The 19,642-nt window shown below is 39.3% G+C and overlaps 1 protein-coding gene and 1 long non-coding RNA gene across 4 annotated transcripts in view; one reads left to right on the top strand and one right to left on the bottom strand.

Moving 5' to 3' along the window:
• alpl (alkaline phosphatase, biomineralization associated) overlaps window positions 1-19,642 on the bottom strand; it is a 32,615-nt gene that overhangs the window by 947 nt on the left and 12,026 nt on the right. For both annotated transcript variants that reach the window (XM_003447683.5, XM_005469634.4), the window contains exons 7-11: window positions 5,255-5,395; window positions 5,033-5,102; window positions 4,765-4,899; window positions 647-838; window positions 441-560 (exon numbers count right to left, since the gene is read on the bottom strand). In XM_003447683.5, the coding sequence (XP_003447731.1) occupies window positions 441-560; window positions 647-838; window positions 4,765-4,899; window positions 5,033-5,102; window positions 5,255-5,395 (658 nt within the window). The remainder of the gene's footprint in view (window positions 1-440; window positions 561-646; window positions 839-4,764; window positions 4,900-5,032; window positions 5,103-5,254; window positions 5,396-19,642) is intronic.
• Window positions 6,809-18,882, top strand: LOC112846889 (uncharacterized). 2 transcript variants are annotated; one of them, XR_003220087.1, is made up of 2 exons: window positions 6,809-7,039; window positions 16,806-18,882. It is a non-coding gene; the product is annotated as an uncharacterized LOC112846889 (long non-coding RNA). The 2 variants fall into 2 exon arrangements; XR_003220088.1 differs by having other exon boundaries at window positions 16,795-18,882.

Raw genomic sequence — 19,642 nt, 5'->3', positions numbered from 1 at the left:
TTATTTTTAACTTGCAGGGGATGATAGGGAGTAACTCCCAGTGATATCCCTCCATGTTTCAGTGTCCTGCAAGGACACCAAGAAGCTCAGGTACTCTGAGCATATGCTCAATGTCTAAGTGTTAACAAATCTGAATCCCCAATTAAACACCCCTATTTTGGTTACCAGGAAAAAGCACACAACACACGCTCCAAGTACACCCACACTGCTCAGTGTCTCACACCGTGGGTGATTCTAGAGAGGAATAAAGTCTAGCCATCCTCCAGTAGACTAGTTCCACAAATACTGAGCCCAACTATATCTTGGAGTCCCTTCATCACCAGCCAGTTTAAGCAGCCGGGTATTGAACCACCACGGTCTCTGCCTTTGACCCCTGCCCAAATAACAAGCGCTATCTTATCATTATTCTAAAGCAATGTGAATAAAACGTTTTTACTTACTATAGTCAACAGTAGAGACGTTCTCCCTCGCACCATTGATAACTTTGTAACCTGGTCCGTTTCCATACAAAATCGAGGTGAAGGGCTTCTGATCAACATCACTCAGCATGGGAGCCAGACCTGTGGAAGAACCAGATGTAACGTAAAGAACTGCACGTTCTCCACTTCAGCTGTACAGTATCGAATACATGCTTGTCATTACATACCAAATATTGTATTTCCTCTGGGTGTGTAGCCTCCAAAGCTGAATACGTGAGAATGGTCAGCAGTAACTATGGTCAGCGTTTCATGGTCGCTGGTCAAAAGACCTGCCCGGCCAATAGCCCGGTCCATTTCCACAGCTTCATGAAGAGCCTGCTTGGCCTTGCCTTCATGGTGTCCATGGTCAATACGTCCTCCTGGCGTAAATATTTACAGTTAGGCTAACATGACCTCAGAGTGGTTTGTATAACATGTAATTGAGACAGATTTGTTTGTACAAGAAAATGCCAATGCAGCTGCTTTAGGAATGACAAAGGGCATCTTGGGAGAGACTTTGAAATCCTGCTTATTTTCTCTGTTTTGTAAACTTGGCCAGTTGCTCCATGAATTGGACCAAACTGGCTAAAACTATCAGATCACTCCCCAGTATTGCTATCTCTATAAAGATGTGGAGGAAGCCATTTCAGATGGTCTGGTATCTAACAAAAACCTCTCTTAATGCAAGCTAACCAGAGGTGACTAAAGTATACACATTCTTCACTTAAGTAGTGCAAATACTTGTGTTAAAAATACAAGTTTAAGTACTGATTCAGAAGGCCCTGAGTAAATGTGGTTATCCCAGCTGGACATTTGTCAAAGCTGGGAAGGTGCCCAAGAAAGCGCCAGCTGATCCAGGAGAGAAAGATAACTGCTGCCTAAGCGAAAACCCAAAGTGATCCTGTACGTGTCAGGAGTATCGGAACAGTTGAGATGCATTTTTTCTAAACACTGCGCTTCTGTGGCTTTTAAACCCAAAAAAACGCTGCGCCAAAAATCGTTCCACCCCAAGCATCGGGTCCCCCGACACAAACAGAGTAATGTATTGTACGCTGTTAAGTGCCAGGAGGATTGCACAGATTTATACATCGGGGAAACCAAACAACCTCTGGCGAAGCGGATGGCACAACACAGAAGAGCTAACTCGTCAGGCCAGGACTCCACAGTCTATTTACACCTACACTCTTTCAATGATGACGATGTACACATCCTGGACAGGGAGGAACGCTGGTTTGAGCAGGGAGTCAAGGAGGCCATTTCCCTTTTCATTTACATGAAAAGGGAAAGACCATCTCTGAATCGAGGAGGGGGTCTAAGGGTACATCTTTCACCATCTTACAATGCTGTGATTGCAGCCATTCCCCAACTCTCTGTGAATGGTACTCATGGCCATTGATTAATGATTAATGATTGATTAAATGATTAAATGATTGATTAAATTCAAATTTACAATATCAAGTAGGTTATAGATTCCATGAAATCTGTTATAATATTCTTTTCAGAATATATTCTCAGTACTACATAACAAACACAAAGATGATGATGAGAAGACCAAACTGCAGAAAATTGTTGGAACAGGAAACTAGTTACACATACAGTCCTTGATTGGTTTGTCTCCAATGTAAGATGGCTTATGTTATGAAATATATGTTTTTGTTTTTGTTTTTCCATTTTGAAAATTGTGAAGCGAAAATTATGTTAGTAAAAATGAGAAAACTATATCACTACATAACATATATATGATGTATATATACTGCTTAGGTCAGTAAATTGCTCCTTTTGACCTGTTAATGAAATTCGGTGCCCTGTGGTGAATTTTTAAGGTCAGGTTCCAATTTTATTAAGAAGAGACTTGAATAGTTTGTGGTTTTTAATAGGAAATGGTGAAATGCTGTTTCCATGGGAACACAACATATCAGTATGCTGAGTGACTAAAAAAAGAAAGACCTCTGGCTAAAGAACAGTTTTGCTAAACATAAAACGCACTGCTCTTTCTGTCAACTGTCATTCACACTTTTCCAAGTTGATCCTACTACAGGATCTATGTGACCACAGCACAGCCAGGTCATGGCTTCACAAAGAAAGCCAGTGGATCAAATACGTAAAGCCCCTTATAGAGTTTGAGATAACCATGAGCTTCACTTCTCCATTATAGAAAACTCTGGCTCACTGAAGTGTTCTCAAAGAACTACAAATGGTGATCCAGCACAAGCGAACAAACCAAAGCTAGCACAGGGCAACAAACCAGACAAACAGACTGAACCCGCCAAATTCAGTTCTTCCTGTTTCACTTTGTAAAATGAATGGTTTGAAGTTTTACTAGGAGCTAATAAGAGACTTACTCTGCTTCTGAAATCTCTTAGTATACTCTGTGTACTCAATATATATGTTATTGTTCAGCATTTATGAATTAATTAGTAGCTTCTACACTTCCTGAGAGCTGTACTGATGGTTAAAGATGGATAACATTTGCAAAGTGACCTGACCTCAATTGATATGAGCTACATACTAATAAGATTCTAAAATATAAAATATGCCTGGCAAAGGGAAACCTTTTATGCTTAAACACATACATTAAAGAGTTACTGGTGTTAAATATCAGCTGCCTTGATCAATTTCAAACAGTGCAGACACAATGGTGTAATACTGTCTTGGAAACAGTATACAACCAGTATTTTAGGTACATAATAAGATTTTTGAAATGTTAAAAAATATCTCACATACTATTTCAGCTTATTAAATAGTAGCTTGCACATTTGATGCAGCTAGAATTTTCCTCTCCAGGATTTAATTTTCATGCTCCATGGATGCAAAAGCAAACCACAAACAAAACTATGTTTCCCTGATGAGGAAACAGGAACGGGATTGCGTCACTGTAATCGCATTAGGTCTTTCAGTAAAAGTAATTAATGCGTTACTGTACTAAATTCAGTAACCGCACTGCAGATACAATTACGTACTTGCATTACAAATGTTCTGCACAATAGGCAGAAAAACACATCAAACATATCTTTTTCTTCTTGTGCACTTGTGCTACCATCAGCTGATGTTAGTTATTATACAAGGAGGAAGAAAATGGTGGTGCAATCGGAGATTTGAGGTGTGGAGATACAGACATTACGTTTGTTTTTATTGCGCAAAAGGATAACTTAGTAAAGGTACAAAGGTAAAGTTGAGCTAGTCCTGTGTCTGTTGATGCCAGCCCAGCAGCCAAACTCTGAACTCCAGCAGGTAAAAAAGCAATGATGAGCAGCTGCTGCTGGACTGCTGTTAAGGTTAATTTTGTTACCTGGCAATTATATGAAAATGCATTTCAAATTATGTTATGGAATAAGGTGAGAGCAAAATTTACTTTTTCCAGTGAGTAATTAATCAACATACTTCATTACTATAAAGAAAAGTAACTAGAAATGTGTAAAACATTAGTTTTTGTAAATAATGACCCCAACACTGGTTATGAAGACCAAATCATATACAGTACTGCAACATACAGTCACAACAATGTATACCATATCTAAAGGATATTTACTACCAAAATCTGTAGCATCTCTTACAAAAACTTTGACCTCCAGCTGCATTTTAAATGGAACCAGCCTCAAATGCAGATCCTTTCATATTTATGAAGTTCGATGTTTCAAACAGTGTAAGATAACAAAAAGTTGCAACAACAGAAACAGTTCCTCACCTTGCAAAAATAGTACATAAACATGGCAAAATAATAGCTTGATACCTTTCTGTCAAATATAATGGCACATGCTTTCTGAACTGCAATATACTTGTCATGGTTTTCATCTGAAGACAAGATAATTTACTTATAAACCCCTGTTGATGGTGAGAAATGCTAACAAAAGGGCTTCAAGTAATAAGTAAGACTTCAAAATAACAAGATATTTCAGACCTCCTATTCACTCCCTTTTAGCTATAAAAGGGGTGGCTGTAGCTCAGGTGGCAGAGCAGGTCATCCACTAACCAGAAGGTCGGTGGTTCGATCCCAAGCTGCTCCAGGCTGCATGCCAAATATCCTTGGGCAAGATACTAACCCCATGTTTGTATCCACCTACTGGTGGTGGTCAGAGGGCCTGGTGGCAGCCCCAGGACAGCTGTGGCTACAATGTAGCTTGCCATCACCAATGGGTGAATGACTGAATGCAGTGTAAAGCGCTTTGGGGTCCTTAGGGACTAAGTAAAAGCGCTATACAAATGCAGGCCATTTACCATTTAACTATGTAGCTAAGTCTTGGTGAAATCAGCACAAAAACAAAAAAACAACTGTGTAGTTGTAGCATCGCAGAGGCTTCAAACTTACCCTCTACAAGCAGGTAAAATCCACTGGGGTTCTTCTTTAGGATCTTGATAGCCACATCCACCATCTCTGTCAGTGAAGGATCACTCTCAGTGTTCCTCTCCAAGTCATATGTCATATCCCCAGGTTCAAAGAGACCTGGAATACCAGACGGCACAGCTCAATGAGTAACAAGGTATTACACACAGAAAATAAGCCTGCAGCAAAAGCAAACACATATGGCTCTTTATTAACACTTCAATGAAACTGTCATAACAAGACTGAGACTCACCCAGTAAGTAATCCACGTTGTTGGGGTTTAGGGTTAAGAGCTGCGTCTTGTTCCACACATAACGTCCATTCTGCAAAAAAAGAAAGAAAAAAAGGTACAGAACAGTTTTGGTGGTACAAATGGAGTCACTTTGAACTTCAGAATATGAAAATGCAATTAGGTAGATAAAGAGGAAATGAGGAAAAAAGAAGAGCAAAGAGAAAAAAAAACAGGAAAAATTACTTTGTTCCTCATTCTGTCAACCCACTCCTCCACCAGGTTTCTTCCATCTTTCCGTGTGCCACTGTGCTTCAAAATATTAGGATACTCTATATCCGACGCGTTTTTGGGAAACATATACTTCCTTCCTCCACCCATAATCACCTGATTTAAAAAAAAAACAGAGATAATCTTAATCACAGTTTTTTAGGACCAAATAAAAACATGTCCTGTGTAAGAAACCATCTTACCAAACATTTACTGATGGCTCATAAACACAGTGCTGATGTTCAACGACGCTATCAATTTGTAACTTTGCCTGACCAGAACTTCAAATTAAGCAGCATACAGGGGAGGAAGCTCTATGAGAATATTTAAGCCCATTTCTAGCTCATTGCTAACATCCATGCAAATCTGAATCTTCAAAACAAAGAGCTTTATTTAACCAGGAAGGGAAATGTGCGAGATTAAGAATGTCTTTTGCAAGCATGTCAAGCACTGGTACAAGATTACGCTAAACAAGTTCCAAAAGTTTTAAATATCTTCGTGTAGATGTGTACATTTGTATACTTGCCCACTGACAAACAGTGTATTTCCCACAATAACAAAAGTATTTCGCCACTTAGCAGCTTTTCACGTGAGGTAGCACATGAAAGTGCAACTGAAAGTCTGCAGCTGTGTTTCCAACATGTTTCCATTTTATCCGGGAATGCCGCAAAAGACGCTTAGTTTTCATTCGTGCAAATAGTATAAATATTGCAAAACTTTGACAGAGACAAAGTTTTGCAACAAACAGACAAGAGACTCAACCACTGTGGTGGATTTTTGTTTGATATGTATAACTATGTAACTATATACACTATATATCTGTGCGCACTGAACATATATATTTTAACTTTCATGTAGAGTCTTAAGCACAAGACATTTTTGCTTCACCGAGGTTTATTAAGTTGGTACTGTAACAGGGCAGTTAATGTAGGGGGAGAGTTCTCTTGAATAATTTACTTAATAATTAATTAATTTAACGTCTTTAACGCAGCACAACCAAAACAGTAACATTGTAATAGAGATCCTGAACACATCACGATAAAATATCATACAAAATACACACACACACACACACACACACGCACACTTTGAACCCAAACTGAAGTGTTTATTATATGTTATAAGATTGTGCCACTTGCTGTATAAGATTTAATAATTAGGATTAATGTCTGACCTTTGACCGTGTCATGACCTATTGTGATAAGCCAGAGCAAGGGGTACTCAGAGTCCTGACTGGCCTTTGGCCAAGACCTTGGCCGCTACCTGACCCCAGCAGCTGTGCTGGGCGTGTGGGAAAGTTACCCAGCAGCAGCGGGCGGCGATACTGGTCCCTATATTAGGGGACCAGGGGACACCCCTAGAGCTCTTTTTCCTCCTGCTGCTGCTACCTGTCCGTCTCTGTGTTGCTCTGCTGTCTGTGCTTAAGGCTGTACACCCCGGGGTTTTGCTTTGCTTGCTTTCTGCTTTGTAATTTTCTTGCTAAATGTCTGTATGTATTTTTCCTGCTGTTCATATGATTCAGTGTATTAAACTCTGTTCCAAGAATTCTACTCTTTTACAGAGCATCTTTTTGAGTGTCTTGGTTTTAATTGGATTTGGATCTCCACATCGTTGGTGGAAGAAGGTTATCAGAATGGCTTCAAAATTTGCGACCACAATTGGCGACGTACGAAGGGACAAGGAATTAAGGTGATTGCTGGGAGCCTTGGGGAATGCCAAAGCCTTGCACATCAGAGAACACCAAGCGGCCGCTACAATAAGGTAAGCAGAGTTTTTTTTTCTGCTCAATGTTGGTGTTGTCTGGGTGCAGAAGGGGGGTTCCACCTTGGCTCCAAGTATTTCACCTAACCTTGAAAAGGACTTTAATCAAATGGTCGCTGTTATTCTAAGTGATAAAGTGTTACACTGTAAAAATAATGCTAGTTGCGGATGCTGAAGGAGTGGAGTTTAATACTGCATCATGTGTGTGTGTGTTATTCCTGTAATTTGTGTGACCCGCGGGGGGAGTGTGAGTGAGCGCTGTATATGTGTGTGCGTATTTGGGGTTTTTGTGTGTGAGAGGCTGCTCTGCCCTGTGCTGGAGTATGACTCCAGGGCTGTGTTGGGGGAGTTTGGGTTTATTTTTCCGCTATTCTTTAGTGCATCTGAAGAATAGGCGTAAGTTGCGCAGAAGTAAAAAGTTGAAGTGATGAAAAGTGATGAAAAGTGATAAAAGTGATGAAAAGTGAAATATATGTCGGCACCCCCAAGGTGGTTACCGCTGGAAACCTAGTTATCCATTAAGGTAGATAAGGTGACACAGGTTAACTAGGTTAACCATTTAATTGGTTAACCTAGTTAACCCAAGTGAATTGCTAGGTAGTCAGGACTGCTCGGGCTTTGGGGAATTTTTGGAGATAAATTCCTAGCAAGTAACGCGGGGACTTGGGGCTCGCAGTGGGATTCTGAGGGCTTTCGAGTCCACCGGTCTGGACAGGCTAGATGAACTGCGCGCGTCGCTGTTCAATTCAATTCAATTCAATTCAATTTTATTTATACAGCGCCAAATCACAACAAAAGTCGCCTCAAGGCGCTTTATATTGTACAGTAGATAGCACAATAATAAATACAGAGAAAAACCCAACAATCATATGACCCCCTATGAGCAAGCACTTTGGCGACAGTGGGAAGGAAAAACTCCCTTTTAACAGGAAGAAACCTCCGGCAGAACCAGGCTCAGGGAGGGGCGGCCATCTGCTGCGACCGGTTGGGGTGAAAGAAGAAAAACAGGCTAAAGACATGCTGTGGAAGACAGACAGAGATTAATAACAGATATGATTCGATGCAGAGAGGTCTATTAACACATAGTGAGTGAGAAAGGTGACTGGAAGGGAAAAACTCAATGCATCATGGGAATCCCCGGCAGCCTACGTCTATAGCAGCATAACTAAGGGAGGATTCAGGGTCACCTGGTCCAGCCCTAACTATATGCTTTAGCAAAAAGGAAAGTTTTAAGCCTAATCTTGAAAGTAGAGATAGTGTCTGTCTCCCGAATCCAAACTGGAAGCTGGTTCCACAGAAGAGGGGCCTGAAAACTGAAGGCTCTGCCTCCCATTCTACTTTTAAATACTCTAGGAACAACAAGTAAGCCTGCAGAGCGAGAGCGAAGTGCTCTAATGGGGTGATATGGTACTACAAGGTCATTAAGATAAGATGGGGCCTGATTATTTAAGACTTTGTATGTGAGGAGCAGGATTTTGAATTCAATTCTGGATTTAAGAGGAAGCCAATGAAGGGAAGCCAAAACAGGAGAAATATGCTCTCTCTTTCTAGTCCCTGTCAGTACCCTTGCTGCAGCATTTTGGATCAGCTGAAGGCTTTTCAGTGAGTTTTTAGGACATCCTGATAATAAAGAATTACAGTAGTCCAGCCTGGAAGTAATAAATGCATGAACTAGTTTTTCAGCATCACTCTGAGACAGGATATTTCTAATTTTAGAGATGTTGCGCAAATGGAAGAAAACAGTCTTACATATTTGTTTAATATGTGCATTGAAGGACATGTCCTGGTCAAAAATGACTCCAAGGTTCCTCACAGTGTTACTGGAGGCCGAGGTAATGCCATCCAGAGTAAGAATCTGCTTAGATACCATATTTCTAAGATTTTCAGGGCCAAGTACAATAACCTCAGTTTTATCTGAATTAAGAAGCAGAAAGTTGGCGGCCATCCAGGTCTTTATGTCTTTAAGACATTCCTGCAGTTTAACTAATTGGTGTGTGTTACCTGGCTTCATGGATAGATAGAGCTGCTTGTCATCTGCATAGCAGTGAAAATTTATGCTATGTCTTCTAATGATGCTGCCTAGGGGAAGCATGTATAATGTAAATAGAATTGGTCCTAGCACTGAACCCTGTGGAACACCATATTTAACCTTAGTGTGTGAAGAGGACTCTCCATTTACTTGAACAAATTGGAGTCTATTAGATAGATATGATACAAACCACTGCAGTGCAGTACCTGTAATACCTACAGCATGTTCTAATCGCTCTAATAGGATATTATGGTCAACAGTATCAAACGCAGCACTGAGGTCTAGCAGGACAAGCACAGAGATGAGTCCACTGTCAGAGGCCATAAGATCATTTGTAACCTTCACTAAAGCTGTTTCTGTGCTGTGATGAGCTCTGAAACCTGACTGAAACTCTTCAAATAAGCCATTCCTCTGCAGATGATCTGTTAGCTGTTTGACAACTACTCTTTCAAGGATTTTTGATATGAAAGGAAGGTTGGAGATTGGCCTATAATTAGCTAAGACAGCTGGGTCTAGAGATGGCTTTTTAAGTAAAGGTTTAACTAAAGCCACCTTGAAGGCCTGTGGTACATAGCCGATTATTAGAGATAGGTTGATCATATTTAAGATCGAAGAATTAATTAATGGCAGGACTTCTTTGAGCAGTTTTGTAGGAATGGGGTCTAAAAGACACGTTGATGGTTTGGAGGAATTAATTATTGAAGTTAACTCAGAAAGATCAATTGGAGAAAAAGAGTCTAACTTAACATCAATGGTACTAAAAGTAGCTGTAGATAATATTACATCTGTGGGATGATTATTGGTAATTTTTTCTCTAATGATAAGAATTTTATTTGTGAAGAAGTTCATGAAGTCATTACTAGTTAACGTTAAAGGGATTGTTGGCTCAGTAGAGCTCTGACTTTTTGTCAGCCTGGCTACAGTGCTGAAGAGAAACCTGGGGTTGTTCTTATTTTCTTCAATCAGTGACGAATAGTAAGATGTTCTGGCTTTGCGGAGGGCTTTCTTATAAAGCAGCAAACTATTTCTCCAGGCTAAATGATGATCCTCTAAATTTGTGACACGCCATTTCCTCTCCAGCTTACGAGTTATCTGCTTTAGGCTACGTGTTTGAGAATTATACCACGGAGTCAGGTACTTCGGATTTGAGGCTTTAGTTTTCACAGGAGCTACAGTATCCAGAGTCGTACGTAGTGAGGAGGTAAAATTATTAACAAGATAATCGACCTCTGTTGGAGTAGCGTTCAGATAGCTGCTCTGCTCTATGTTGGTACAGGGCATTGAAGATGATAACAGTGGGTGGATTATATTCTTAAACTTAGTTACAGCACTTTCAGAAAGACATCTACTTTGATAAAGTCTACCCTCCGCTGCTGTGTAATCAATTATTGTAAATGTAAATGTTATCAGGAAATGATCAGACAGCAGAGGGTTTTCAGGAAACACTGTTAAATGTCCAGTTTCTATGCCATATGTTAAAACAAGATCTAGAGTGTGATTAAAGTGGTGGGTGAGTTCTTTTACATTTTGAGAGAAGCCAATTGAGTCTAATAACAGATTAAATGCCATGTTGAGGCTGTCATTTTTAGCATCTACATGGATGTTAAAATCACCCACAATAATTATTTTATCTGAGCTGAGCACTAAATCAGATAAAAAGTCTGAGAAATCAGAGAGAAACTCTGTGTAAGGCCCAGGTGGACGATAGATGATAACAAGTAAGACTGGTTTCTGAGTTTTACAGCTGGGGTGGACAAGGCTAAGCATCAGGCTTTCAAATGAATTAAAAGTCTGTCTTGGTCTTTCGTTAATTAATAGACTGGTGTGAAAAATTGCTGCCACACCGCCCCCTCGGCCTGTGCTTCGAGATTTCTGGTAGTTAGAATGACTCGGGGGTGTTGATTCATTTAAACTAACATACTCATCCTGCTGCAACCAGGTTTCTGTAAGGCAGAGTAAATCGATTTGTTGATCAATTATTAAGTCATGTACTAACAGAGACTTGGAGGAGAGAGACCTAATATTTAATAATCCACATTTCACTGTTTTACTCTTTGGTTCAGATGTGGATACTGTATTGTTCTTTCTTTGTGATTTTTTATGTTTAAGTTGTTTATTGCTGGTTTTTAGTTTGTTTTTTGTCTTTTTGGGAGCTGACACAGTCTCAATGGAGATGGGTTTTTGGGGGGGTAGCAGGAGGAGAGAAGCTGCAGAGAGGCGTGTAAGACTGCAACTCTGCTTCCTGGTCCCAACTCTGGATAGTCATATTTTGGGGGGTTTAATAAATTGGTCCATATTTCTAGAAATGAGAGCTGCTCCATCCAAAGTGGGATGGATGCCGTCTCTCCTAACAAGACCAGGTTTCCTCCAGAAGGTTTGCCAATTATCTATGAAGCCCACATCGTTTCTGGGACACCACTCAGACAGCCAGCAATTTAAGGAGAACATGCGGCTAAACATGTCACTCCTGGTCTGATTGGGGAGGGGATGAAAGGCGACACCTTCGGCCCAAGTGTAAATATGTAAATAGCTGTTACTAACCTTTAAGTATAATCGCTGCTGTAAATATTGCTAAGTAGTAGTCTAGAGTATAACAATGTATTGCTGTAAATATTGCTTAAAATAACTCTTGCTGTAAATAAGAGGAATACGCGTAAGGGGTGAGTTTTGATAAATAAATACGGAAAAGGGAAGTTAGTAGGTAGATAAGTAAAAAGTTGTAGAGGGACTGATTTGAGAGACTAAAAAACTGAGCTCTCTGTGCTGCAGAGCGCTGTGTCTGCAGGCAGTTTGTGAATCATCCCTCTATGTGGAGGAGTGAGAGGAGCATCAGAGCAGTGAAAAGAGATAAGTCGGCAAAAATTAAGAGTTTTTGAATATAAAGAGGAAAATAGACACTGCTGCTGAAAAATAATGCTGTTGTTTAAGGAATTTAAACAGAAAGATCTGTAGAAATAATATTTGTCAAGCAGCAACATGAAGTAAGTTGGAAAATTTGTGGGTAAATTTCAGTAAAAGAAGATATTAATTGCCAAAATAGGGATAATGAGTAAATAGGGATTGCAGGCACTTTTTTGGATTATTAGCTTAATAAAAGTATGACCAAAAGTTAAATAAATTGGAAATAGAGCTGCTTGACTAAAGTAAAAAAATAAAAAAGGATAACCTAACCTAGACCTAAATTATAACATATCCAAACTAATAACAGTAAGAATGAGAACTATAAATTAATTCTAATAATAAAACATAGCTGGGATAAAACCCAGGCCTAAAATAATTAGAGGGAAAGTAAATAAATCACACAAACAAATAATAAATGAAATAGGGAGGTTTGTGTTGTGTTTGGAGAAATATAGACGGTAGTGGTGATGATCTAAGACCATCTGAACATCTTAGTAAAGAGGGAGCGATAGAGACTAAATAAAAAGAACATGTTTGGGCTACAACAGAGATAAGAGAGTCAAAAGAGCTTCCATAAATCGATCTCAGTAAAATGCAGGAGTTGTAAAAGAATCTAATAATGTCTCAGAGTTTGCATGTGAAATGTATATGAGGGTTTGTTATCACTCACCAAAGAAATAGTAAATAATGTTGTAGAAAGTTCTGCCGAGGGGTCATAAACTCACCCAAAAGCATACAGAGAGTGCAAGAGGCACCTGAGTAATATGATGTGAAATGAATGATTGTTGGAAATAAATTGTGTGAAGCTTAGAGGAGTTCAGAATAAACAGGCTGACATGTGGGGTGAAGTGGTCATGAGGACGAATAATGAACAAATTAACAAAAAGAGACACCTGCTAGAGATCTGTTTAAAATGCTGCCATCACAAATAAGTAGTTGGGAAGAGAAAAGAAGGTAGACAGGTTTAAATGCAACTAACTGATATATCAAACCCAGAGCATAAGAGCTAAAATCACTGGGTGGAAAATAGTGAAGTGAAATAGAAGAGTTTTGTTGGAAATGGTGGTTTAATAAGTCAGAGATTGTGACTTAACAATTTCAAGTAAAGTTTAGCGCCTGTTGAGTGTGGCAGAGGGAGACAGTAGCAAAAAAAAGGAAAAGTGTTGTACTGAGAGAGCTCACATCAGCTCAGCCACTGCTGCAGGAGGCGGCCTGTAAACAGCGTCACAGGGTGTAGCTGGCTCAAGTTGCTCTGACTGTGGAGTGTGTGGGGTGGGCCCTGACATCCTGCCAAGAGTGTCCTTGACCAGTGCACAGTGCACAGGCTTTCAAACGATCTAAGCCAAATGCGAGTGTGTGAGAAGAAGAGTAAAAGACTGACCCGCATGTCTCAAAGAGGTTATTGTTATGGTGAGCTTGTGCGAAGCTCAGAGGAGTCACCTGAGACAGGAAGCAAAATTGTTTGCTTAAAAAAAAGAAAAAGAAAAAAAAAGAGATGTAACTTGTTTGTAAAGTTTGCGGCCCACATCAGTTAACATGCTTAAACAAGTGATCAAATGCTGAGTACTATGAACAAAAAACAACAAAAATGTATAAAAGAATAGTGCCCATTAGAGTGAGGAACAGGAAGAAAGAAGCTCTAAATTTGAGAATAAAATATTAGAAGAAACACCTGGGAGGAAAATGATAAAGCCAGTAAATTGGTTCTCAGGTAAATTAAAATAAATATAACAAACTATTAAAATAAGAACAGGGAAGTAAGACAGAACTGAATGACAGAGGGGCAAAAGACATAACAGTAGAGAAGCAGTGGAAAGAATTGAGAATGGTATAATTCAGTGAGTAAACAAAAAGCCTAAATACAATGACAACTGATTAGAGTGTAATGGTAACTATAACAAGACAGTAATTAGAAAGATGTAATAAATAATGCCATTAAGTGTAATAGTAAAGTAAGAGGAAGAGTAGGTAAGAATGAAAAGTGATCACAGTCAAGCACTTTAGAAAAAAGAATAAAAAATTTAAAGAAAAAGAATATTTGGCTGGGAAAAGAAACAACAGAAATAAAGTTGTGGGATGCATGGCTGGTTAACCTGCAGCTGTGGATCATTAGAAATGCTGATCAATAAATAAAAAGCATGATTAGATATTGTATGGGGGAAGGGATTAATAAATGGATCATTGGTATCTAAAACACTCGCCTTGATGCTGGTCAGACTGTGTGTAATCCTTCTTCTATAGCTATGAGAGAAATAACATTTAGACGAGCTTCAGAGGTGCGTGACATAAGAGGGCCTTAACCCTTTAAGGCCTCGAGGGTGAGGCTTGAATCAGGAAATATTTAAGTTTTAAGAGTCTCAAAATATCAGAGTGATTTTTACCATCCAAGAAAGTAAATAAATAAATAAATTGCACTTTATACATTTAAGAAATAACTTGCAAAATGCTGTCTTTAGCAAATGCAATATGGTAATTCTTACATATGCAAAATTAATATTGTTTTTAATTTGTCAAGTTTAATAGGTGTTGTGACAAAATTTGGGGGTAATTGTTTCAGGAATCAGGGTTTTGAATAGTGACAGGGTTGATCCCACAGCTGCATCTTGTCACTTACAGGAAAGTTGGGCAGAAAAACATAAAACTGTTGTATATGATAATAAAGCCCCTATGATTTTGTTTTAGTTTTACAAGAAAAATAAAAGCAAATATAGATAAATCTCTGCTAAATCTAAGCTCCCTGAATAAGCAGTGTGCATCATTCAGGTCGAGATACACAGGAGCAGGGTTTGAAGGGGATGACATAGCCTTTGTTTCAGCAAAAGCTGGTAATTAGAAATAAAACACATTAACCTAAAATGCAATAAGGAGAAATCAAAAGTTGAGCCTTTGTACTAAAAAAAAACTAAACAAAAAAACAAAAACCATGACAAAAGTGATTATGGCTTAGAAGAGGAGAAGTAAACACGAGAAAGTTTGAGATGTAGGAAGTCAGATAAAGGAGCTGAAGAGTGAAGAGTGATTAGATAGGTGGGACAAAGACAGTTGTGAGTCAGAGGAAAGGAAGCTAAATAGGAGAATTCAAAGACCAGGAGTAAGATAATGGAGAGTAACATGAGGTCGAGCTCACAGGCAAAAACAAAAAAAAAAAAGTGGAGCAAATGAAAACAGTTACTAACTAACTGATGTATGCACATACTCGAAACAATGACTCTCCTGCTATAAAAAAAAAAAAGGAAATAACTCCTTACAGATGAAGGAGCTCACCAACGGAAGGGGAGAAACACAGATCACCAGTGAAAGACACCAGGCCATGAGCCTGTGGAGTAGAGCAACACTGGCACTGCGAAGGCCTACGTCACTGATGAGGCCTGTACAAGGGTGGAGAGGAGGAGTCAGCTGTATGACGACATCCAATGGCTGGCACATGTGAAAACCCAGGAAACCAGAGGGGATCTTCCCAGTGAAGATCCTCAATTCATGAAACCGAGTCTCCTCGAGTCCAATGAAAGACTGTATCTGCAGAGGGCTGGAAAAGTGTGTTAAAACACACTTTTAGTCAGCTGACATACTCATCAATCTGCTGAGGACTGACAATCGATGGCCTCTAAGAGCCAACATCGTCTGCATCTGGGATGTTCTCTGTGTGGATGTTCCTGGAGAACTCCGAGAGGAATGTGGGCAGCACCATAACAACAAGGAATTTACTGCCAAGAGAAATCTTCAGTACATGGACTGTGACTGATACCAGAGTACTAACTATCCATGTTATCTGCAGTGAACAACATCAAGCAGCTGCATCAGTAACGCTCCCAACAAACTAATAAGTTTAAAGCCCTGGGCTCCACCCCTTGTGTTACTCTCCCAGTAGAAAAAGAACACAAATAATATGAACTAGGCCACATGAAAGCATTAGATAGGAAATTATTACAAATATATTCATTACTAACACTCTTACATTAGAATATTATTGAAAAGTTTAATACATAAAGGGCACAGACATGACTCTCATTGACACTAGAACAGATACACACAGAGCATTAGAACCTCAGTAGAGCATGGGATAGATAAGTAAACTTAGAGAAGTTATTAATCACCTTATGAGCATTGCATTATTGAAGGGATGAAACGTACACATGGGGATTTACTAAAAGTTGGGGTAATGATGAAACTCAGGATCCCTGGTAACATGAAATGAGAAATTTAAACATCTGCTGTTTCTGACCCTGATACACTGCTCTTGGGTATCCTCCTGACATGTATGTAACTGTGTGGGTGCAAATATGTGTGACTCTGTATGCAGATATGACAAATAATCTGTCTTTTATCTTTTTCAGTGCGGCTACATATAGACCAGTGGCAGCTACTTCTGTTCATGTATTGAAGCTAATAGTAAGATGCTAGCTCTAAATGTGCAGCACTAAACCATCCATACTGCGATAATTCAGTGTGAGCAATTTGTAGTTACTTTCAAATGGAAGAAAAATAAAAATGAATGCAGTGTGGAGGAGAAAGCAGCGAAGGATTCTGTCATAATCTTAACTGCATTGGGAAAAGGGGGGAACATATAGCTTAGCAGAGCTAAATTGTTAACTCTCCCAAAGAATGAACCCCCCCAAAAAAGAGAAAATCTAAATTATCAGATATTTTGGAGGGAAAGAGGCTAAAGTCTGATCTCCTATAAAATGATCAAACCTCAATTTAGAAAAATGGGGCCTAAATTATCTTTCCTGTGTGTGGCAGGGTCCAGTTGTCTGTGGATTGACATATTTAAATTACTCAAATGCTTACTCTAGCAAAAACTGAGAACTAAATGACTCTATTCTAGTTCTATTCTAGTTCCAGTGTGAAGAGGTAGAGTTTGAAGCACTGAGGAGGGACATGCAGTCTGACCGGGCACTTGGCAACCAAAAGGAAAGAGAAGAACATTTCATTGGTATGGGGCAAACTGAGAAGATTAAGGTAAGGCAGAGTTGAGTCAGAATGATTAAACCTCTATAGGTGAGCGACTATTAACCTAGTAAAATCCAAATTTACAAAAGTTGAAGTAGACCTTTTACCCTGCAATTAGCACTGTTTGTTTTTCAGGAGGTCTCAGTGTTCATCATGGCCATCCAGGTGTATTGTAAATATAATGCCAATTACATGTATTATTTACGGTCCAAAATTTACTATCACTCAAGTTAAGGAAAATGGGGTGTGAAGTAATTGTCTGCCTCAGAGTCCACCACCAAATTGTGTAACAAGGTCCAATTAGGGAATTTCTTATGATTACTGTCTATAAACAACCCATGCATGAAAATTTGTATGAATAGTCTAATACAGCTGTTTTAGCTTTTCAATGGCTATTTTTCTATAAGAACAAAGGCTGTCATGCTGTATATTATTCAACTCAAGGTTGAACAGGCATGAAATCATGATGCCAGTCATCTAAAGGCACATTATTATCTAAGGATAAACTGCAAAAATAAAACATTAAAACACAATTATTTATCTGACCCCCTTTTAGCAAGAAATTTGGAGAGGAGGAACTCCCTTTTTAACAGGAATAAATGCCCAGTAGAACTGGGCACAGGGGGGAGTGGTCATCTGCTGTGACCAGCTGAGTAAGGAGAAGGACACAGGACTAAAAATATGCTGTGTAGGAGAGCCAGAGATTGATAATAACTAATAACTAATAATAACTCAAAAGAGAGACCTAAAAACTGGAGGCCTGGCTTCCCATTCTACTTTTAAATATTCTAGTAAGCTTAAAGTTCGAGAGTCAAGTGGGGAGATATAGTACTATAGGAGCAGTATGGTAATTTAAAAAAAACCAAACAGATTTAACAAGGAGCCTATGAAGAGAAATCAATAGGAGAAATGTACTCTGTCATTCTAGTCCCTTTCAGCATTCATGTTGCAACATTTTGATGTAGATGGATGCTTTTTAAGGAGTTACAATGTCTACAACATCCTGATAAAAACAAATTACAGTGGGACAGCCTAGAAGTAATAAATGCATGAATTTGTCTTCCAGCATCACTCTGGGACAGGACTTTAGAGATCTTGCAGAAATTGAAGAAAGCAGTCCTGAAAAAGCACATATTAGTGCATATTGGGATTTAAAAAATTACTCCAAGAAACCTCACAGTGTTAATGGAGACCAAGGTAATGCCATTCAGAGCATTCCTTTAGGTTGACTGACAGGTGTGTGTTGTTTGGCTTCATGGATGAATGAGAGAGAGGGTGTCATCAGCACGGCAGAGGTATGTTGTGTCTTTTGTGGTGTTACCTGAAGGAGGCATGTGTTATGTAAATAGAAATAGATCCTGGTGTGAAACCTTGTGAAGCTCAATGGTTAGTCTTGTGTATGTGGGAGGATTCTTAGAATAACATGTTATGGTCACAAGTGTCGAACATAGAGATCAATCCACTGTCAGAGGCCTTAAGAAGATCATTTTTAACTTTCATCAAAGCTGTCTCTATACTGTGATGTGCTCTGAAACCTGACTGAAACTCTTTAAATAAGGCATTCCTCTGTGGCTATTTTACAGCATCTCTTGTGGGGATTTTTGACATAAAGGAAAGTTGGAGGCCTATAATTGGCTAGGACAGTTAGGTCAAGTGATGGTTTAACTACTGCCAATATGAAGAACTGTGTGGTTAATATTGCATTGTCTAACTTAGCTTTGAAAATTTCAATTCTGCGGCTATAGAGGTGTGGGAAGTTTGATCAGCCATATAGCCAGCAACGGCAAGTCTAGGGCTAAAAGCGCTAATGATGAATTGTGACCTGGCAGCCGGTAACAGAGTTAATGTTTATCCAAATTCAGCATATAAATGTGACATGTGCTCAATAGTGTTTAAGAACAAAGGAGATCTTAGAGAAGCCAACAGAGCCCCAATACTGTATGAAGAAGCAGTAACTCAGCTACTAGTCGCCCTAAAGCTCCCTGGTGCTTTGGCTGTGATTAGATGTCTTGATCACCAGAAAACAGACACATTAATACCTAAATGAAACAACATGTTAGAGCTTTACTATGCACTTCCTAAATTGATAGCTAAGTAAAGATAAGTAAAGCTTTCTCTTTATAACAGCATTTGGGACAAACATTTCAAAGTGCTTCACAAAATAAAGCAATGAATTGGAATTTGCTAAGGAAGAGGTCAACTGGGTACAAATATTAACTCTAGTACTAAGGTGCATGTAGTTGGAATTAACAAGACTAAAACAACTAACATTGCATGGCATACTCACAAATGTCCATAGATAAGTCCTCATAAAGGGCCTGTATTGGTAACTGTGAACACAACTAATGCACTCTGCAAAGCTATCTTTCTGCAGGAGATGGCTTCTGGATAGCAGATAGAGATGCAGAGGTCCTGGAGCAGGTGCTGGCAATCTGATGACGAGTGTGAGGGGACAACGGAGTGAAACAGGCTGCTCCAGAAAGCTGAGCCATGACCCATCCGGTAGCTGTTGAACCTGCTGCAGAGCCTACAGCCCAGGTGGAGTTGTACAGTGCCCAAACCAGCTTCTGAATGATGGATGTGCAAGATCAACTACTACCCATCGCCGACCCTGACTTTAATCAAGAGTAGGACCAAGTCGTCTCGAGTATTCTTAGAAGCTATGCAAGATCCAGCAGTCAAGAAGTACCATAAGAGACTTTTCTCGGACTCATAAATTAGTT

Source organism: Oreochromis niloticus, linkage group LG5, assembly GCF_001858045.2.
Source record: "Oreochromis niloticus isolate F11D_XX linkage group LG5, O_niloticus_UMD_NMBU, whole genome shotgun sequence".
Classification (NCBI taxonomy): Eukaryota; Metazoa; Chordata; class Actinopteri; order Cichliformes; family Cichlidae; genus Oreochromis; species Oreochromis niloticus.
This window is presented reverse-complemented; position numbering and strand designations above follow the sequence as displayed.